General features: G+C 39.3%; 1 protein-coding gene across 1 annotated transcript; it reads left to right on the top strand.

Moving 5' to 3' along the window:
- Window positions 1-17,119: 17,119 nt before the first annotated feature.
- LOC109401104 (cytochrome P450 4C1-like) lies at window positions 17,120-18,666 on the top strand. Its single transcript, XM_019673586.3, has one exon. The coding sequence runs from the start codon at window positions 17,139-17,141 to the stop codon at window positions 18,645-18,647; it is 1,509 nt and encodes a 502-aa protein (XP_019529131.3). The 5' UTR covers window positions 17,120-17,138; the 3' UTR covers window positions 18,648-18,666.
- Window positions 18,667-21,117: the final 2,451 nt, after the last annotated feature.

The following is a 21,117-nucleotide window of genomic DNA, read 5'->3' as shown; positions in this document are numbered from 1 at the left end:
AAACTAATGCAATGCAGTGAATATAATAATAAAGAAAAAGACTTTATTGAAATACTCTTCGTAAGATATCTCAGTAATCAAATGTCGAATCGAAATAAAATTTCAGGGCCTTTTACTAGGATATTGTAGCTTTCATTTGGTGCTTAGAGAACCCAAATCGGTTGACAGATGGCTGAGATATTTATTATGGTACCCTTGGTCCAAAATCTCTCAAAAAGTTAACCTGTTTTACTCCCAAGTACTCTTTGAAAGATATCTCGATAATCAAATGTCCAATCCTAATGAAATTGTATAGGGTTCTACTAGAATGTTGTAGCTTTCATTTGGTGCCAGGATAACCATTGGCGTAGCTAGGGGGGGTTCCAGGGGTGCCAGGCACCCCCTAGAACAAATTTGGCACCCCCTAGAATTTTTCCTTGACAGTCTCTTGCAGGCTCGCTAGAAGGAGTAGAATCCTTAATGAATTCCAACTGTGATAGTTCAGAAATTATACTACGGAATCTTCTAGAGCTTTCTCCTGGCTTTTTTACTGGGATCTTGCCAGGTAATCTTCCTGGAATTCTTGCAGAAATTTCTTTGGTTGTCCTACCAGGGATTTCTCCGAGGATTCCTTCAGAAATTCCTCATGGAATTCCTGCAGAAACTACCTTTGGCCTTTCTCCAATAATACCTCATACAACTCCTCCTACGATTCTTCCAGAAATTCCTTCAGAAATTCTTACTATGATACGTCCAGAAACTCTTCTAGGGATTCCATTACGAAATTATCCTAGTATTATAGCTGGGAAATCTTCCTCACATTTCTTCAGAAATTCCTCCTGTGATTCCTTCAGGGCTTTCTCTATAGATTCTTCCAGAATACCTCTACCGGAACTTGCAAGGACCTCTCTAGGCATTCCAAAGATTTTTTATTTGGATTCCCCCAGGCATCCCTGATGGAGTTTCTCTATAAATTCCTGTATAGTTTCCTCCAGCCATTTTTCCTAGGATTTCCGCTGCGATTTCTACAATGACACACCCCAGAGTCCTTTTAAGAATACCTCTTGAGATTTTTCCTGTGACTTTTTGAGAACCTTTCCGGTGATTACTCCAGAAATGTTTATCGAAGTTATTTTATCCAAGGATTCTCTTATAAATTTCTCATGGGTTCTTCCAGCAATGCCTCCTACGACTCCTCCAGAATTTCTTACTGTAATACCTCTCGACATTCTTCTAGAAATTATTCTCCAGGGCTTCCTTCAAAAACTTGCTGGGATTGTTCTAGGTAATCTTTCTAGGAGCCTTGCAGAAGTACCTTCGGTGTTTCCTCCTGAAAATCCGAAAGGTTTTTTTCCTGGGATTTCTCCAAACATTCCTCATTGGACTCCTCCAGAAACTCTTCTTGATTTTCATCCAGGAACTACTCCTGAGATTCATAGCTATTCCTGCTGCTTCTAATGTTTCAGGAATGCCTTCAAGGTCTCCTCCAGAAATTCTCACAGTGATACCTGCAGGAATCCCTCTAGGGATTTCTCATGGCATTCTTGCTAGAATTCATCTAGGCAGTTTTCCTAGGGTACTTCCAGAAATTTGTTTGATTCTTACAGGGATTTTTCTAAAAACTCATTCAGGATTTCCTCTAGTTTTTTTTATTCGTGGATAACTATAGAAATTAATCACGGTATTCCTCCTGCAAATCCTTTTAGGCTTCTTCAAGGAATTCCAGTAGAAATCTTTCGAATTTCGGGAATATTTGGAATTTCCAGAGAAATCCTAGGAGGTGTTATTTACTAGAAAAATCTCTAGTGAAATCCTATAGGAATGTACGGAAAAAAAAAACTTTTAATTACTAAGAAAGCACAGAATTGACAAATTGAGAGACGAATTTGCGAAAAAAATTGCGTTCTGGTGGGGTTTGAACCTAGTATCCCAAATTCGCTAGACCATAGTATGACCATTTCTTTGAAGATTTCTTCGGTATGGTTGTTATTTTTAATTTCTGCGGTAGTTTCATTAAAATTTCATCAGAAATTTCTTTGGATTTCTTTTCTATAATTTCAATGGCCATTCTTCTGAAATTATATCAGAGTTAGGGATTTCTTTGTAACGAATCACTTTTTAAAAACTACACTTTTACACAATTTATTGTACGTACTTTACTTAACGACTACCTACACGGAATTCTGGATCAAGAAAGAGAGCGAACCACGCTGCTGGTTCGCTTTTATGAACTAAACGTGCTTACCTAGCGCATTCCATGCGCCCTATCACCTGACTGCCGTGCCGCATGGCGCATGCGCCGTGGTTCGCGCCAACGGCTCCTATTGGCTGATTCACCTAGCAGGATTTCCTAACGCAGAAAATTCTTTTTCAGTTATTTTGCAAATTGATTAGGCAATTTTATCGTGATTGTTTTTGAAATTATTTATGAATTATTTGTATTTATATTTATTACTTCCAAATATTGCTGAATTTGAAAATCAGAAATTCTCAACTGGTCTTAGTCAAAGAAAATCCAATGAAATGGACGAAAAGCTTACTGACAGATTCCCAAAGAAATTGCCGGAAAAAATCCATCAAAATTACCTTAGAACTTTCAAAGTAGTTGCAAAAAAAATCCAAAAGTTCAATGCAAGTAACATCGGAATCACCGAAGGTATTCCGAAATTATCTGCAGCAGGAATTCCTTACATAAAAACTGAAGAAATCTAGAAGAAATTGTCTGAAGAATTTTCAATAAAATTATAGATGAGATTTATGAAAGAATTTCCGAGGGAGTTTTCCAAAGAATTGGCGAAGGAATACCAAATAGCTTAATTAATAAAAGTCCAAAAAATGGACGCAAATCCAAAAAAGTAGAATGACTTGCCGAAAATATTTCAAAAAAAAAAAATTGAGGATGTTCCCAGAGTCATTGTAGAATGGATTACCGAAGGCTTCACTAAAAGAATTCCCAAAGGAATTGCCTGAAGAGAAATTGGATTTTTTTTAATAGCAAATATCATTAACAAATTAGCTGTATAAAGCATTCCATTCATCAGATATATTACCAATGCCATCGAAATCGGAATTTGGTGCGAGCATCAGAGTCCCAATGAGAAAAAAACGAAATTTGCTCGCACCAAGTTCCGGGTTTCAACTGGATTGATAATAAGTTAGTGAAGCTTCAGAACGGAACTCAGGATAACCGAGTGCGAATTTTGTAGTTTTTAAAATCATACTCACAATTTCCCTGAACAAGTATTTTCATGTCCCGTGGTGATAATCAACTAATTTAAAAACGCTTTTCAGCCATTAATGCTGTGGCCAAACCAAAACTGCAAATATGTATCCTGATTTTGCAATTTTAAGTATTTATAACTCTTAATTTTTTTCTTAAAAATTATTTTTGTAAGGGTTATTATTATGTAATAAAACAAAGAGCACATGTTACACGCAAATTTGTGGATATTTTATAGTTTCCGAGATTTACAGTCTACTAATTGCTTTGAAAATGTGTCTAATGGACCTGATTGTTTTCAATCCACAAAACAGGTATTGTCGCGATGAATGATAAGTAGTTTAGTTCAAGCTGAAGATACAAATTCCATCTATATATTTTTTCCCGCTACGCAGTATATCATAATACTAAGAAATTGAGGGTGGATCGGTATTTCTTATTACAAAAAAGCAACCTGGAAGCCACTGAAACTGGCACCCCCTAGGCACCCCCTAGGAGATTATCCTAGATACGCCAATGCGGATAACCGAAATCGGTTGACAGACGGCTAAGATATTTATTATTATACAATTGGTCAAAAATCTCAAAAAGTTTAGTTGTATAAATCCTAAGTACTCTTCGAAAAATATCTCTGTAACCAAATGTCCAATCGAAATAAAATTTCTGGGTGATCTTCTAGGATGCTGTAGCTTTCATTTGGTGCCAAGAGAACTTAAATCGATTGACAAACGGCCGAAATATTTATTATGATACACTTGGTCAAAAATCTAAAAAGTTTAGAAATATGACTCATAAGTACTCTTCGAGAGATATCTCGGTAACCAAACGTCCAATCGAAAAAAAAAAAAATCAATAGCGTTCTACAAGGATGTAGTAGCTTTCATTTGCTTCCAAGAGAACTCAAATCGGTTGACAGACGGCTGAGAAATGTGCGTGACTTTTTTGTAACGCACATACACACACACACACACACATCAGGTATATCAGGTATCAGTAGGTCGGCTCTAGAGGCACGTTCTCCTCCATTTGGGAAATTTGTGCCATCGCCATGAACACGAGCCTATTCATCATTTACCTGACGGAGAAGGGAAGGAAAAAGGATAGGAGATGGGAAAGGACAGGTAAGGGAATAGGATCGTCATACTCGCAAAAGCGTACCACAATGGGTTCACATAGCGTCCTGAAAAGGACACTGTAATAACGCATAAGCGTGCCACAATGGCTTCAAACAGCGCCCTGAGAAGGGCACTGTGATATTGCATAAAGCGTAAAGAGAGCCTATAGCTCTTTACCACAGCGGGTCAAGAACAACAGAACGTCCTGAAGATTCAGGTTTCTGAAGTCAGTTTCACTTAATAAGTGTTTCCCGAGTACTCGGAAACGCAATTGCGCAAAAGCTGGACAGTTACATATTAAATGATACGAAGTTCCATAATCGGATTCACAGCTATCACATGCAAATGAATCAGCTTGCTGAATATTCGCCATATGATAACTGAGTCGGCAGTGGCCAGTCAATGCTTTGACCAGCATGCTGCAATTCTGCTTTGACAGATTTGTTAGATACTTTGCCACCCCTAGAGATGGCTCAGTACAATACAATTTTGTTTGACGACATGACTCCAAACTATTCCAGTATTGTTTGTGCTGAATGGCAGCCCAGGTGTCAATCTGAAGCTTCACCCAACACTTGGATACCGGAATAGCTGGCTCAGGGCCAATGAAGTCATGTGATGCTCCAGTGCGAGCTAACTCATCAGCCAATTCATTTCCAGCGATGGAAGAATGGCCAGGTACCCATACAAGGTGAACAGCGTTTGCTGAATTCAGCTCCTCAATTTGAGTTCGACAAGCGATAACTATCTTCGACCTGGAGTTGGCCGAAGCAAGTGCTTTAATAGCAGCCTGGCTATCTGAACAGAAGTATATTACTTTGCCCATTACGTGCTGCTGAAGTGCTGATTGCACTCCGCACATAAGAGCAAAGATTTCGGCCTGAAAAACGGTGCAGTGTCTGCCAAGTGAATAAGACTGATACAGCCTTAGCTCACGAGAATAAACACCAGCACCTGCTCGACCTTCTAGAAGGGAGCCATCAGTGTAACATACGATGCCGTCTGAAATACTTCTCTCCAGATAACCAGATGTCCACTCTTCCCGGGAAGGGAATTTCGTGGAAAATGTCCTATATGGAAAATTACAAGCAATTGTAAGATCACTTGGAGCAAGGACAACTTTGTCCCAATTCACCAAAAGTGGAAACAACGAGGTGTGTGTTGAACTGCGGTTCACAGGAGTTTCCTCTAGTAAACCGAGTACCCATAGACGGTAAGTGCAAGAAAGTGCTTCTTGTTTGAGATGAATGTGTAGTGGGACAACGTCAAAGAGAACTTCGAGCGCTGCCGTGGGAGTTGAAGAGAACGCTCCAGACATCGCCATTAAGCACATCCTTTGGAGATGGCCTAACTTTGATTGGACCGTTCTCACTTCGCCCTTTTGCCACCACACAAGACATCCATAGGCCAATATTGGCCGAACAACAGTTGTGTAGATCCATTTGATATACTTGGGTTTTAGACCCCAAGTTGTACCAAAGGTTCGCCGGCATTGCCCGAAGGCCATACAAGCTTTCTTGATTCTGAACTCAACATGAGGTGTCCAGGAAAGCTTGGAATCAAGAATGACTCCAACGTACTTTACCTGTTCAGTCACATTGATTTCAGAATCAAAGAGACGTAAAGTTCGAACACCATTACGGTTTCGCTTTTCCGTGAAAAGTACAATAGATGTTTTACTCGGATTTACCGAGAGGCCATATTGGCGACACCAACCCTCAACTACCTGAAGAGCGTTTTGCATCAGGTCGAAAAGGGTGCTGATGCACATACCGACTAACAATGTTAGGTAGTCGTCGGCAAAACCATAAGTAGGAAAACCGCTATTATTGAGTTGCCTCAATAGCGTATCTGCTACGAGATTCCATAAAAGTGGTGATAAGACTCCCCCTTGGGGGCATCCACAAACACTCAATTTCCTAATCGCCGCTTGACGCAATGTCGAGAAGAGATGTCGGTTTTTGAGCATTTGGTGAATCCAATTGGAAATCATTGGAGATATACCATGACCCCGTGCGGCTTCCAATATGGCATCGAAAGGCACGTTGTCAAAGGCACCCTCGATATCTAAGAAAACACCCAAGCAGGATTGCTTTTGAGCGAATGCCTTCTCGATATCGTAAACAACTTTGTGTAAAAGAGTCACAGTGGACTTTCCAGATTGGTAAGCATGTTGGTTCACATGAAGAGGCACGTTGGCCAGATGAACATCACGGATGTGATGATCCACAATGCGTTCTAAGCATTTCAGAAGAAAAGAGGTCAAACTGATAGGTCTGAAACTCTTTGCTTCTTCATACGACGCACGACCCACTTTCGGAATAAACTTTACAGTAATATCCCTCCAGGATTTGGGAATATACCCTGTAGCAAAACTGCAAACAAGTAGTTTTTTCAAAACATGTTTGAAATAATCAAATCCCTTCTGAAGCAAAATAGGATAAATCCCATCTGCCCCAGGAGATTTGAAAGGAGCAAAGCTATGAGGAGCCCACTCAATCGATTCTATAGTTACAATACTCCGAGCCGAAGCTAAAGAATCATAACTACAAGAAAAGACATCAGGATCATCCGAAGATGTAATATCCACACATCCAGGGAAGTGTGTGCTGAATAGGCATTCCAGAACTTCTTCATCAGAGGAAGTCAGATCGCCATTTGGCAAACGAAGTTCGTTCACTCGGAAATCCTTAGATTTCGCAAGAATTTTGTTTAACCGACTGACTTCACTCAAGCTGGAAACATTTCGATATTTTTTGGTATATTATATATAATATCTGGTGTAAAAATAACACTGTGGTATGCCCGCTGTATAAGAATGCAAGACCTAGTCGTAATATATCATCTATGGAAAGAAACATAGAGAATAAGCAAGAGTTTTATGCATAATAACCAAAAAATGGGCAAAAACTATCAATGTCGCTTACGTCACTTTGCAGAATTACTACAATATAAATAACTATAAATAACTAATGTTTTCTCATTATCATAGCCGGATTCCAATGCGTTTGTCATCGGAGGCTAGGATAGGATGTGACACCTGCAACTTCTCTGTCTAATATCACAGCTTGCTGTCTTGTTTTTCCGCGTTGCTAAGATTATTGGTCCCCAAATTGGTCTCTTTTGGGCTGACTTGTTGTCGTATCCTATCCTAGATCGGAGGACGAATCGGCACACAACGGGTCGTCCAGCAGCAAAACACCATTGTCCGCGCAGCGTCGTCGCAGGTCCAAATCGGCACACGAACTCGGTATTGTCGCCCAACCCGGTCAGCCAGCCGGGCCCAGGTCGTCAAAAGCATCAAGCAGATCGTCCAGCAGCGTCGTACAGCGTCGTCACCGGTCCAGAAGTTCCAGCAGATCCCGGCGGTCGGCAATCAATGACTCCCCGTCGTCCAGCAGCGTCGTCCAGCGTCGTCCCAGGTCCAGCAGATCGTCCGGCAGATCCTCACGATCGACACACAATGACACCGAGTCGTCCAGCAGTGTCATCCATCGCCGTTCGTGATCGGCTCCGCGATTCCCGCGATGCAAATATTCGCGATCGCCGGGATCGGGATCGATAACTTCCCTGTCGGAATGGTTCGAGTGGTACGTGGACATTCCGACGAGATATAAAAGCACCCAAACGACGCCAAAGAAGACTTTTGAAGTGGGCACCCAAACAAGTGCGCCACGCACAATAACGATGTGCACGCAAACAACGCCGGGATCAGCGAGAGCACGAACGCGAGAGCCCAGCCCACTTCGAGAACGACCTCAGCCCAGCCCTGCCCCTCGAGAACCAAGTCCGACCAAACCTGGACCTTCAGGTCTGTATCAGCCGGGATCGGCGAGATCTGAACTGTCCGGACAATCGGAACGGAAACGCAAACGGTATTTTTTTACTAATTATTAAATCAATTAACTAATTAAACTATTAACTATTAAACTATTAACTATATTTACAATATCATTTTTCTTTTATTTTCTTTAGAAAATCCTGCAAACGAAAAAAGCAAATTTATAGGAATGGTGTTCTTGGGATGACGGCCATTGCCAATGAAATCACCCGGGCGAACTTCTCGCAAATTCCCAACGCCACGGGCGTGGCGCACCCGAAGCCACAAATATTGATGGCGTGGCTGCAACATTGCCGGTTCCGGGCGTCGTCGTTCGTGTGTCGACTGCTGGATTACTTCTACGGGGTTAGAGAAGGACAAACAGCCCTATCGGGTAACGATCCGCCATCAGATCGTCATATCAACACGGGTTCGTGAGTACCTGTGTTACGTTTTGATGGCAGTGTGTAGAATAAGCGGATTAAATCCACCCACAAGTTTCACATTATTTGAAAGACCCTTACCCCGCCGAACTTTGTAAGAAAACGAACTTTATATGAAGTATGTATATTATCATATGAAAGTAGTAATATACAATTTTCCTATATAAAAATTAAAAAATATTATCAAATTTATAAGTTATAAACTTGATATGATTTTAATAATTACATACTTTACGAATTCGGTATGTAATAAACATAATTTGATATAGATTTCATAACTTACGAACAGGATATGAAATAAATATCAATTATATTAAAATTCATACTATACAATTTTGATACGAAATAAATATCAATTGTATCGAACTTCATCTTTTACGAACTTGATTTGAAATAAATATATGTAATTTGTTCTAGAATTCTTAATTTACGATTTTGATATGAATTAAATATCAAGTGTCAATAATTTTATAATTTGGGAACTGTATCGAACTTCATCTTTTACGAACATGGTATGAAATAAATAAAATTTCAAATAGAATTCCTAATTTACGATTTTGATATTAACTAAATATCAATTGTTATAAACTTCATAATTTAGGAACTTGATATGAAACAAATATGATTTGTCATGAAGTTCGTACTATACTAACTTGGTATTAAAAAAATATCAATTGTTATAAACTTCATAATTTAGGAACTTGATATGAAGTAAACATCAATTGTATTGAACAACATCTTTAACGAACTTGATATGAAATAAATATAATTTCATTTAGAATTCTTAATTTACGATTTTGATATGAACTAAATATCAATTGTTATGAACTTCATAATTTAGGAACTTGATATGAAATAAATATCAATTGTTATGAACTTCGTAATTTAGGAATTTGATATGAAGTAAATATCAATTATTATGAAGTTCGTACAAAACAAACTTGGTATGGAAAAAATATAAATTATTATGAACTTCATAATTTAGGAACTTGATATGAAATAAATTTCATTTGTTATGCAGTTCGTATTAAACGAACTTCATATGAAATAAATATCAATTGTTATGAACTTCGTAATTTAGGAACTTGATATGAAACAAATATCATTTTAACAGATCACAACCACGATCTTTTTGCCTGTCTAGGACTAGTAGTCTAGTTTAAACTACCTAGCCGTTTAAACCCAGGACGTTAGGCAAAGGGGTCGTCGTTGTGATTGTGTTGTTCAATTATGGCCCTCTGTTTATTTTCAACTTCTATTCAATTTCTATCGTCGCACACTTGCGATTCTATCCACCGTTTCTTTCATTACTTTCGTTACTCCCTCCTTCTTTGAGTAGTATTACGTTCACCGAGAAAAGCCAATAAAATTCAATTATCATTCTCTTTCTAGTGTTTGCTTAGGAGAGTGAGTGAGAAAAAAGGAAAAGCTAGCTACGCCAATGAAAAACTTCTGTGGACAATATTCCATGGAAAACTTGAAAATGATAAGTAACGCAGACGCATAAATCACGAGTTTTATCAAGTGTCAGGAGAATTGAAAAATGTGAAACGAATAAAATACGGAAGACTTTACTGGTAAGAAACTTAGTGCGGAAAACCAGGTGTAGGTCGTCGACTTCGTCTGCGGCCATGAACGCGCAGCCTATCGTCTATCGCCGTTGCGAGCCCTATGGCCCGCTACGTAAATATATGGGTAATTCTCGCTGACACCGGTCCACTATTTACACCTTGTCTTCAAAAATGTTTAAGGTGCCGATTTTCTGAAAGCCCTCGCTAAAAAAGTAAGGAAAATGCATTTGGTTACTCAAATTGATGAACCCCCCGTTAGTTAGAGCCACAACAATTTTTGCTGACCCCTCGATTTTGGTCAAATGGTGGCTCATTTAAACCGCTATAACTCGAAAGTTTCTCCAAAAACCACCTCAAAACGAATTGTTGTTGAAAAGAGGAAAGATAGAGCTACTATTTACAATCATAAAAAGTTGGGTCGGCCATATTGATTTTGGCCGCCATCTTGGATGTTTATACCAAAACATTTTTTTTTCACCATGAGGGCAACCACCGATTTTTAAAATTTTTGCAGCAATTGAAAGCTGAGACATTTATACATATCATATCAAAAATAGAGATGTCTTTTTCTTCTTTCAAAAGTTATCTGCCGTTTTGTAAATCATGTCACTTTTGCCCACTGGGCCCGGTGCCGGCCGTTTACATAAATGCAGCGTTATTTCGCAGTATTTACGAACACGAATTTAAATTCTGAACCCACTAATGGAAAGCTGAAGGTTTAAGCTTTTCAAAACACTAAAAACCCAAATTAATCCACCTAGAGGTGATAGTGCCTTTCTCGTCGTATATGTTCTCACGATCTTTCCGTCGACGTAAGTCAAAGTGTTCCTGAATCCTGATATTTTTTAAGAAAAGCAAGCATTTTATCAAAGCTATCATTGAATAGACTTAAGGTTGAAGGATTCGTCATTGACATAATCGTCGTATTGAAAATTCGAAAGCAGTTTTCTCGTTCAAAGCTGAAAATCCCGCAGTGAAAATGTATTCACTGTATTGCGGATGCAGAATGGAGTACAGTGAATACATTTTCAATGTAAACATTCATGTTTTGAGCGAGAAAACTGCTTTTGATTTTTCAATGATGACGATTACGTCAATGACGAATCCTTCAACCTTAAAACTTATTGATGACACATACTCCGACGTTGTGTTCAGCGTAAAAGCAGAGCTGAATAATATCAGATTTCTCAGTTGACTGCTTGAGTACCTTCACTAACATTGGCAGCTGATCAATATCAAGACGATACTAACAAGCTAAGATATAACTTTTTACACATTCACAGATCACTTTGCGGTCTTCGATAAAGTTTTTTTTGCACATTCTAGGTTATATTTTATTGACCGTTAAAAACAAGAACGTAGTGAGTATAGTGAGTCGTCTGTTTGTATGTGGGTTTAATATGTCAAGATTTTGTTCTCTTACACATATTTATCGCTTGCATTGATTTTATTTACTTTCGTAGTTCCGGCGAAGCATCAAACGCTGGTTGTGCAACCCAGCAACTAGTTAACCGTTCCTCAGGTTATTAAAAAAGCCGTGATGTGATGTGTCGCATGGTACATTTGGTTACTTTCCGGAACAGGTTCCGGAGCACCACCGGGTCTCCCAAATATAGTCTGAGGCAATATCATTGCTAACGTACATCAGGTTACCTAAAAAAATACCACGATTTGATTTATCTTATGCATGGGTACAAATCACTTTTACATTTGACCACTTCCAGTGGGACACCCAGAACTAGTTTCGGGACACTACCGGTTGTCTAAAATATGATCTGAGGCTATGTTCTTACGAATCGATCATCGTGTTATCAAAAAAGGGTCTCCAGTTGGCCTAGTGGTTAAGGCTATGAATCGCCAATCCGGAAACGGCGGGTTTGATTCCCGTTCCGGTCGGGAACATTTTCCCGACTTCCTGAGCATAGTGTATCATTTAACTTGCCTCACAATATACAAATTCATGCAATGGCGGGCAAAGAAAACCCTTCAATTATTAACTGTGGAAGTGCTCTAAAGAACACTAAGTAGAAGAGAGGCAGGCCAAGTTCCAATGCGAACGTCAAGCTATGAAGAAGAAGTTATCACAAAAGCTGCTATTTGATGTACTGTCAAACCCCGCGTATTCATCGCTCTTTAATAAGACACTTTTTAACTTGTACCCTGCTCATTCGAAATTTGTTGAATTAAAAAAATGATCAAATGTCTCAATGTAATACACTGTAAATACGAATGATACGATATTGTGATGTTACTTACACCCGCAGCGGCTCCTCGTGCAGCTGCTACTTCCGAAAGTTCTAATTTGGTGCTTTCCGACACCTGATCCGTTTGGTGATCAACCGCAGTGAACCTCGGAAGCCAACAATCGTAAAATGTACAAGCTATCAATTCGTACCACCACAATATCTGTAAGATTTGTGTTCAAAAACAAATCATACAATCTAAACAAAACTAAAATAGAGTTAGTTTATCGAATTGAAAGTTTACACAGGTAATTTGACAGCGATCATTGTCGAATCAGCGTGGTTTTATGGTACGACACGCATGGATTTGATTCAATTTCACATTTACAACTTTCGGTTCACATTTTACCACTTACCGAATGTCCCTGATGTGGTCTTAGACTAGTTTCATGCAAATTATTAATCAGTTCTCCTAAAAAGTCACAAATTGATGTAATGTATTGGTTTGGTTCATTCGTGCATTTCGCCAGTTTCGGCGAGGCACTCGAATCTGGTTCCGGAACACTACTGACCTGAGACTATTTTCTTGCTATGGAGCAGAACTGGTGTGATGGTAAGAACACTTGACTATCACGCCGAGGACCTGGGATCGAATCCCACTCGCGACAAACTCGCAAAATGTGGGTTCTTCCTTCGGAAGGGGAGTAAAACGTGGGTCCCGAGATGAACTAGCCAAGGGCTAAAAATCTCGTTAATACAGATAAAAAAAAATATTTTCTTGCTGACCGTTCTTCGCGTTATCGAAGAAGCCGTTATTTAGTGTGCTGCGTGTATGCGTTTGGTTTTTTTTTTCTACATTTGACCACTTCCGTCGGGGCACCTGGAACCGGTTTCGGCACACTATTGGTTTTCCAAAGTATGGTATATGATTTTTTTTGTTAACCGTTCATCAGCTTACCTAAAAAGTCATTAAATGTGTCGAATTTATGGGTTTGGTTCTCCTTTACATTTGACCACTTCCGATGGGGCAACCGTAATCGGTTGCGGAACACTACCGGTTGTCCCCAATATGGCCGGAAACTTTTTTTTTGTTAAATCAAGATGCCTTAAAATCCGCGATTTGATGTGTCGCTTGCATGGGTTTGGTTTCCTTTTATATTTGGCCATTTCCGGCGGGACACCCGGAACCGGTTCTGGATCACAACCGATTCAGATATGTTCTGAAAATATTTTCCTGCTGATATAAAAAAAGCCACGATTTGATATGTCCCTTGCATGGGTTTAATTAACTTTTATACTATGCCACCTCCGGCAGAACATCTGGAACCGGTTCCGATATGGTCTGATAATGCTTTCCTGCTAACTGTTCATCAGGTTATCGAAAAAGCTGTGGTTTGATATGTCACATGCATGGTATTATTTCAATTTTATATTTGACCATTTCCGACGGGACACCCGGAACCGGTTCCGGGACACAACTGGTTCAGATATGGTCTGAGAATATTATCCTGCTTACTGTTCATCAGTATATCAAAAAAGCCACTATTTGATATGTCGCATGCATGGGTTTGGTTAACTTGAATACTTGGCCACTTCCGGCGGGACATTTGCAACCGGTTCCGGAACACTACCGGTTCCGATATGGTCTGAGAATGTTTTCCTGCTTACTGTTCACCACGTTATCGAAAAAACCGCGGTTTGATATGTCGCATGCATGGGTTTAGCTCACTTTTATGTTTGGTCACTTCCGGCGGGACACCCGGAACCGGTTCCGGGACACTACCGGTTCAGATATGGTCTGAGACTATTTTTCTGCTTTACCATTCATCAAGTTATCGAAAATGCCGTAGTTTGATGTGCTGCATGGATGGGTTTGTAGCGTTTTCATATCTGGCCCCTTCCTGGGGTACCGGTCCGGAACACCTAAATGGCCATAACTCCGGAACGGCTGGACCGATCTGAACCATTTTCAATAGGAAACAATGGGACCAGATTCCGCGTCGAATGAACCGTCGGTCAATAAAATCGGTTGAGGTTTACTGCCAAAAAGTGATGTGAGTTTTTTTGTACACACACATACACACACATACACACACACATACACACACACATACACACACACATACACACACACATACACACACACATACACACACAGACATCACCTCAATTCGTCGAGCTGAGTCGATTGGTATATAAGACTTGACCCCTCCGGAGGCTCTATCAAATTTTCGTTTTTGGAGTGAACATACAGGGTGTTAGGTTCATGAGTGCAAACTTTTTAAAGGGTGATAGAGGACCATAAATGGTGAAAAAAATTGTTCTACGCATATGGTCAAATCTCAACCGTTACGTAGTTATTGAACTCCCCATGTTTTTGACTCTTATTGCCTTAACTGGCTATTTCTAGAGCAAAATAGCTAAAAATAGCGTGTTTTAGTTTGTTTTTGTCAATTATCTTTGAAACATGCCTAATAAATTAAAATTCTTTTTTTGGCAAAGTCGTGGCCCCTATTCCACTCTACAATTTGTTCTTTGACGCCAAACGGCCAAACGTCTAACTTTTATCGTTTTCTTGCAATTTTGATTTAAATGTGCGGCACAGTGCGCAAAAAGGTGCTTACCATGACGATTTCAAATTTATGGGCTTAAATGCGACGTTTAAATCAAAATTGCAAGAAAACGATAAGAGATAGAAGTTTGATGTCAAAGAACGAATTGTAGAGTAAAACAGGGGCCACAACTTTGCCAAAGAAGGAATTTTAATTTATTACGCATTTTTCAAAGATAATTGACAATAACAAATTAAAACACACAACTTTCAAGCTATTTGCTCTAGAAACTTAGTTATTTAACTAAACCAATCGGTTCAAAGATGCCATTTGATGGAAAATTCAATAATCTTTCGAATAAGGGTAAAAAAAACTGCGATAAGTTTGACCATTTTAAAGTTATAGCCAGTTAAGGCAATAAGAGTCAAAAACATGGAGAGTTCAATAACTACGTAACGGTTGAGATTTGACCATATGCGTAGAACAATTTTTATCACCATTTATGGTCCTCTATCACCCTTTAAAAAGTTTGCACTCAAGAACCTAACACCCTGTATAGCCTTTCGGTACACCTTGGTGTACGAGAAAGGCAAAAAGTTATAAAAGCAATGCCCGCATCATTGAGAAACAGTCAGAAACGGAATCGAACCTCCGATTTGGCCAAATTTTTCAGCACGCGCCTTTGTGTATACATGCAGGCGTAAACTCGGATGCTGTTGCATGTCGTTGGCGGTGCGCATGGAAATGTATGGAGAAAACGTGGCTTAATTAACAAAACTGCAAATAACTTTTGATAGAGAAAAAAGAGATCTCTATTTTCTTGATATGTTATGTATGAATGTCTCAGCTTTCAATTAATGCAAAAAAATTGAAAATTGGTGGTTGCCCCCATGGTGAAAAAAATGTTTTGGTATAAAAATCCAAAATGGCGGCCAAAATCAATATGGCCGACCCAACTTTTTATTATTGTAAATAGTAGCTCTATCTTTCCTCTTTTCAACAACAACTCGTTTTGAGGTATGTAACTTAGACTAAGCCCAAGGAGAACTTGCAAGCACTGCCAGAATTCGAGTGCTGCTTGCTTGGACGATGTTTGGCGGTTTGGAAAATAATGATGCGCTGTGAAGGATATACCGCGAGCTTGCTGTAATCTACGCTGATCACGATATCCTGAAGAGTATTAAAGTTGGAAAGATGTGCAGAACAGAATCAACTGAAACACTAAGTTTGAGAAAAAAAAACGGAAGGAATGGACTGACCTGGTCGAGAAAAAAAGAGAGAGCTAGCTGATGAACGACTGTTGTACGCTTATGAGCAATGCAATGGAAATAAAGCGTTCCAAATTGAAGTGGATTTGGCAACACTGCACCACTTCGCCATTTCGCCGACTGCAATTCGACGAACCCGAAGCAAATACGGGAGCAGCCCCTTCGTGATTATAATCGTTCATTGCGAATTTATTGCATTGCAACAGTCAGACATGAAAAGATCGCCACCGCGGGCGGCCGGTTGCCATGCTTCTAGTCCTTGTTTGCGCCATATTTTCAGACAAACCCAGGCGTTGCTTGCATTGCATTGTGTGTACAGCATAAGGAGTCGCACTTTCCATCCATTGAAACCCAAATTTTGAAGTACCCGCCGCACAAACTGGCGACGGTTGTCGTGTCTGGGGTAATTCAGTCTAATCGATAGCTAACAGTTGTAGTTTTGTGTTTTTACAGGTCCTTTCTGTGGGAAGGGGTTAATAGTGGTAATCAACACTATTGCTAGACGTTGCGTCGAGTTTAATAATATTGAGAGAGAAAATAATAATGAAATCTCGCACCTTTGCTGTTATTAAATCCATTACTATTCTTGCCGACCAGACTCCGTCTTTGGAAGGAAATACTCTATCTTACCTCTCTATTCTATCTTAGGGTACACAAACAACCCCGTGGGAAAACGCTATCAAACATGAAAACCTAAGCCTCAAAGTGATACTTACTGTTCAACAACGACTCGATGAAGCCAACACGATAATGGCAATCTAAACACTAAAGGTATAACACAAACCTCTTTATGCCGACACAAGGCACAAGTATACTTTCGAGTGTCTTGTGAAGTAGGTCATTTAAACAATTTACAACTCGCAAAAATGTGCTTTATTTAGCTCCAAGGCACAGAAATAAGCTTAGTAACTACTTGGGACAGAGTTTAGTTCAGAATCATCAAACATCATCCAGTAATAGTGCGATCATAGATTTCAACGAGTCAACATGTTCAATCTGGCCGTGTTCTTCGCTCTTCTGGTGGTAGGCCTAGTTCGCTTCTTCATAAACCGGAGCAAACTGCAGCAACTGGCCAAGAATTTAGCCGGTCCAAAGCCAGCCTTCTTAGTCGGAAATTTGCTACAGTTCCCGAAGGACATTGGTGGCATCTTACGTCGGATGGTTCACTACCACGAGGAATTCGGAGCGGACGTTGTGACGTGGGGCATTGGCAACACTCTGAAGTTCAATATTAGCAGTACCCAAAATGTGGAAAAAGTTTTGATGGCAAAAACTGTGCAGAAGTCGCTGTCGTACAGCTTCATCGAACCCTGGCTCGGTAAGGGATTACTGACTTCATCCGGGAGAAAGTGGTTCCAGCGGAGGAAAACCATTACGCCCACGTTTCATTTCAAGATTTTGGAAGGGTTTGTTGAGGTGTTCAACCGAAACGCGGATACTCTGATCGATAAGTTAAAAGTGCACGATGGAGGGGCGGAGTTTGACATCTATAGTTACGTATCGTTGTACGCATTGGACAGTATCTGTGAAACGGCGATGGGCGTCCAAGTGCGAGCTCAAGATGATCCAGAGAACGAATACGTTCGGGATGTGAATCGCATGACAGAACTGATTCTGTTGAGAATTTTTTGTTTCCTGGGAATGTTTCCCACGCTGTACTGGTATCTGCATCCGAACGCTTGGGAGCAGCGTAGATTAGTTCAAAGACTACATAAGTTTACGGATGCTGTAATCTGGAAACGACGGGAGCAACTGATGAATGGACATCAAGAAGGTGAAGTGGAGAACTGTACTGAGTCAAAGAAGAAACAAACTTTTCTGGATCTCCTGCTTTGCATGACCATCGATGGTCAACCCCTATCGAATGAAGATATTCGAGAGGAAGTAGACACATTCATGTTCGGAGGCCACGATACTACCTCATCTGCCATTTCATTCACCATAATGCAACTTGCATTACATCAAGACATTCAGGATAAACTGTACATGGAATTCATGTCCATCTTGAAAGGATCTAACAGCAAAACAACTAATCTCACTTACAACGACATCCAAGAGTTCAAATACCTTGATCTCATAGTTAAGGAGTCCCTCCGGCTACTCCCACCCATATCCTACGTAGGGCGGAAGCTCACCGAAGACACTGAACTCAACGGAGCCACCATACCGGCAGGGCAAGACATATTCATCCCCATATACATGGTGCATCGGAACCCGAAGGTATACCCAGATCCAGAACGCTTTATCCCGGAGCGATTCGCCGATAATGGTGACCAGAATCGGCGTGGGCCCTACGATTACATCCCATTCAGCATCGGGTCGAGAAACTGCATTGGGCAGAAGTACGGCATGTTGCAGCTGAAGATGACAGTTGTTCGGCTAATTGCCAACTATCGAGTGCTACCGAGTGAGACGACAGGGAGCGTGAAATTACGAACCGATTTGGTGCTACGACCGGAGTGTGGCATTCCGATAAAGATAGTGGCGAGAGATTGAAGAGCTACTCGTAGCGAGCTACTCGGGTTTTGTTAAGTGGAGAGTTTAATTGTTAGAATATGCTAGTAAAATATACAAAAGTGGCATTTATTTGATATTTCTTTCACTGTACGACATTCGACGGCCTCCTCGTTATTTTTATTGAAATAATTTTCTTCAGATAGTGCTATGATTGGTTCAGGCATACGTTATGTACCAGAATACCGAAGATGCTATTATGTAAACGCTAACGGCGCCACCTAGCGACAAAAATCTAAAACTTGTAATTTGTGCATACACTCATTGCACAATTATGGGTCACACACAATTATTAGTCACTTTCCACTTTAATAGATAAATACTAATTAATTGCAAGCTTTTGTTAGCCATTATCATTTTTCGTTGATAAATTGATTTGTTTTGTGTCACTATACGTATCGCACACGGGCTTATACGTCAAAACATACATATTTTCAGTAATTTTTTGTTCGGCGTAAAACCATCTGTCAAAGTAACGCTTCGATTGTGAACATCAGAAAGTGTGTGCTCTGCTTTCGTAAGCTCTGTAAAGGCGAGCTTTAGTGATTTTCAAGTGCGAAATGGTATCGTCACCAGAACAAAGGTATAATTTACGTTCTAAATGTAGAAATTCATGTGACTGCAGCTAATTAAAGCTTATTTCAGGCAAAATTTCAATGACTCATTATTGTGACAAGGAACACCAAAAATCACACAATTATGGGTCACTTTTTGTGCAGCATAATATTGACAGTTCTGCGTACATGGGTATTGCATACTTTTAGGCGTTTATCAGTAATTGTGTTGGAGATTTTGTACCAATTTTGGAAAATTGATTCCAAATCGTGAAAACACGCTTCGTTAAGAGGTTTGAGATTAGTTTTAGATCCTTCTATAGTTGATCTATCTAGAATAAGTGACCATTCATTGAAAAAATTGACAAAACATTATTGTTCAGCCGATTCCTCTTGAGTGACCCATAATAGGCAACAAATTGACCCATAATTGTTACACAGCCAATTTTGACCCATAATTGTGGTTTTCATTATTCACCAACATTTCAGTAATTTTCACCGCCTAAAGTGAATTTTACAAGCAGATTTTTATATAAAACAATAAAGGGAGTTTCAAGGAAGAGAATATAAAATAAAAATAATGAAAGTGTTATTTTTTTATGAAAAACGATTCATACTGTGAAATGATTGTTCCTTGAGTGACCCATAATTGTGCAATGAGTGTACATTTGCGGTCAAGTTTCTCTATAGAAATACCCGAGCAGAGGAGAATAGCAAGTTAATAACTACTAAATCACATAAACTGTTTTTATATCTTGTTTTGTTATTATTAAATTATCAAGGCATAGCTTTTCCATAACAAATTTTGTTGGACAATCTCATTTTGTTACAATCAAGCTATTGATATCATAGATAAACATTAACTAAACTACATTAAAAAACATGTTTTGTTGAAGTACCAGTTTAGTTATTGTTGTAGTATTGATCCACTTATCAGCAATAGCACAACAGTAACAAGTTTTGAAATCACAGCAACAATTCGACAATTATGACCTGTCCCTTGTGTTGTTCAATTTTTGTATTCAGTTAAGAAGGAAATTTCTGAACGATTTCTTTTAAGAATTCCTTAAATAATTTTCAGATAAGCACTTGGAAGTTCTGGAGGAACTTTCGATAAATCCCTGGAGAAGTCTTCAAGAGAACTCCTCGCGTAATTTTCTTAGAAATTTCGCAGGTAATTCTTCTGAGCAATTATTAGAATTTTTGGCAGAATCTTTTGTAAAACTCCTGGAGAATCTTTCGGAAAAACTCCTGGTGAAATCCTCAAAGAAATTTTCAGAGAAATCTTAAGATGAACTTCAGGACTAATGATCACAGGAAATTTTGAAGAAATCCTTGAAGGGATTTTATGCAGTATTCTAAAGGAATTTCTAGAGGATTCTTTGAAAATCCATGAAAGATTCCGTAGAAGAACTCCCGGAGAAATTTCTGGAAGATTTTAGGAGTCATTTATGGAAATGTTTATGACCAAATCTGTCGACAAATTTCTAGAAGAATTTTATGACAAAGTCACTTGATATAAGATGTTTTTGATGGAATCCTTAGAGAAATGAATAGAGGAATTTTAGAAAAAAAAAAAATGCAGAAAAAATAGAGACGTACCAGCCAAGGGCTGAAAGTCTCCTAAATAAAGACAAATCAATCAATCAATATTTCCAAAAAATTCTGGTGAAAGTCTTGTAGGAATCATCAGAGGAAGTTCAGGAGAAATTATAGAAATTTTTTTGGTGGAATCCTTGTAGAATCCAGCAGGAATATTCGACATAATTCTTGAATCCAGGGAAAAATCGGAGGAATTAAAACAAAGTTTTCATAAAAAATGTTATAATCTGTACAACATTTCCAATATCCCAAAAATTTTCTGCAAAACTGTTGAGCATTTTAAAAATTCTTCAGTT

This window comes from Aedes albopictus, chromosome 3 (assembly GCF_035046485.1).
Source record: "Aedes albopictus strain Foshan chromosome 3, AalbF5, whole genome shotgun sequence".
Taxonomy (NCBI): domain Eukaryota; kingdom Metazoa; phylum Arthropoda; class Insecta; order Diptera; family Culicidae; genus Aedes; species Aedes albopictus.
Note: the sequence above shows the minus strand (reverse complement) of the source record. Positions and strands in the feature narration are given on the sequence as shown.

Bases quoted from the DNA above. Each gene is read 5' to 3' on its own strand.
- LOC109401104 (XM_019673586.3), top strand. From the start codon at position 17,139: ATGTTCAATCTGGCCGTGTTCTTCGCTCTTCTGGTGGTAGGCCTAGTT.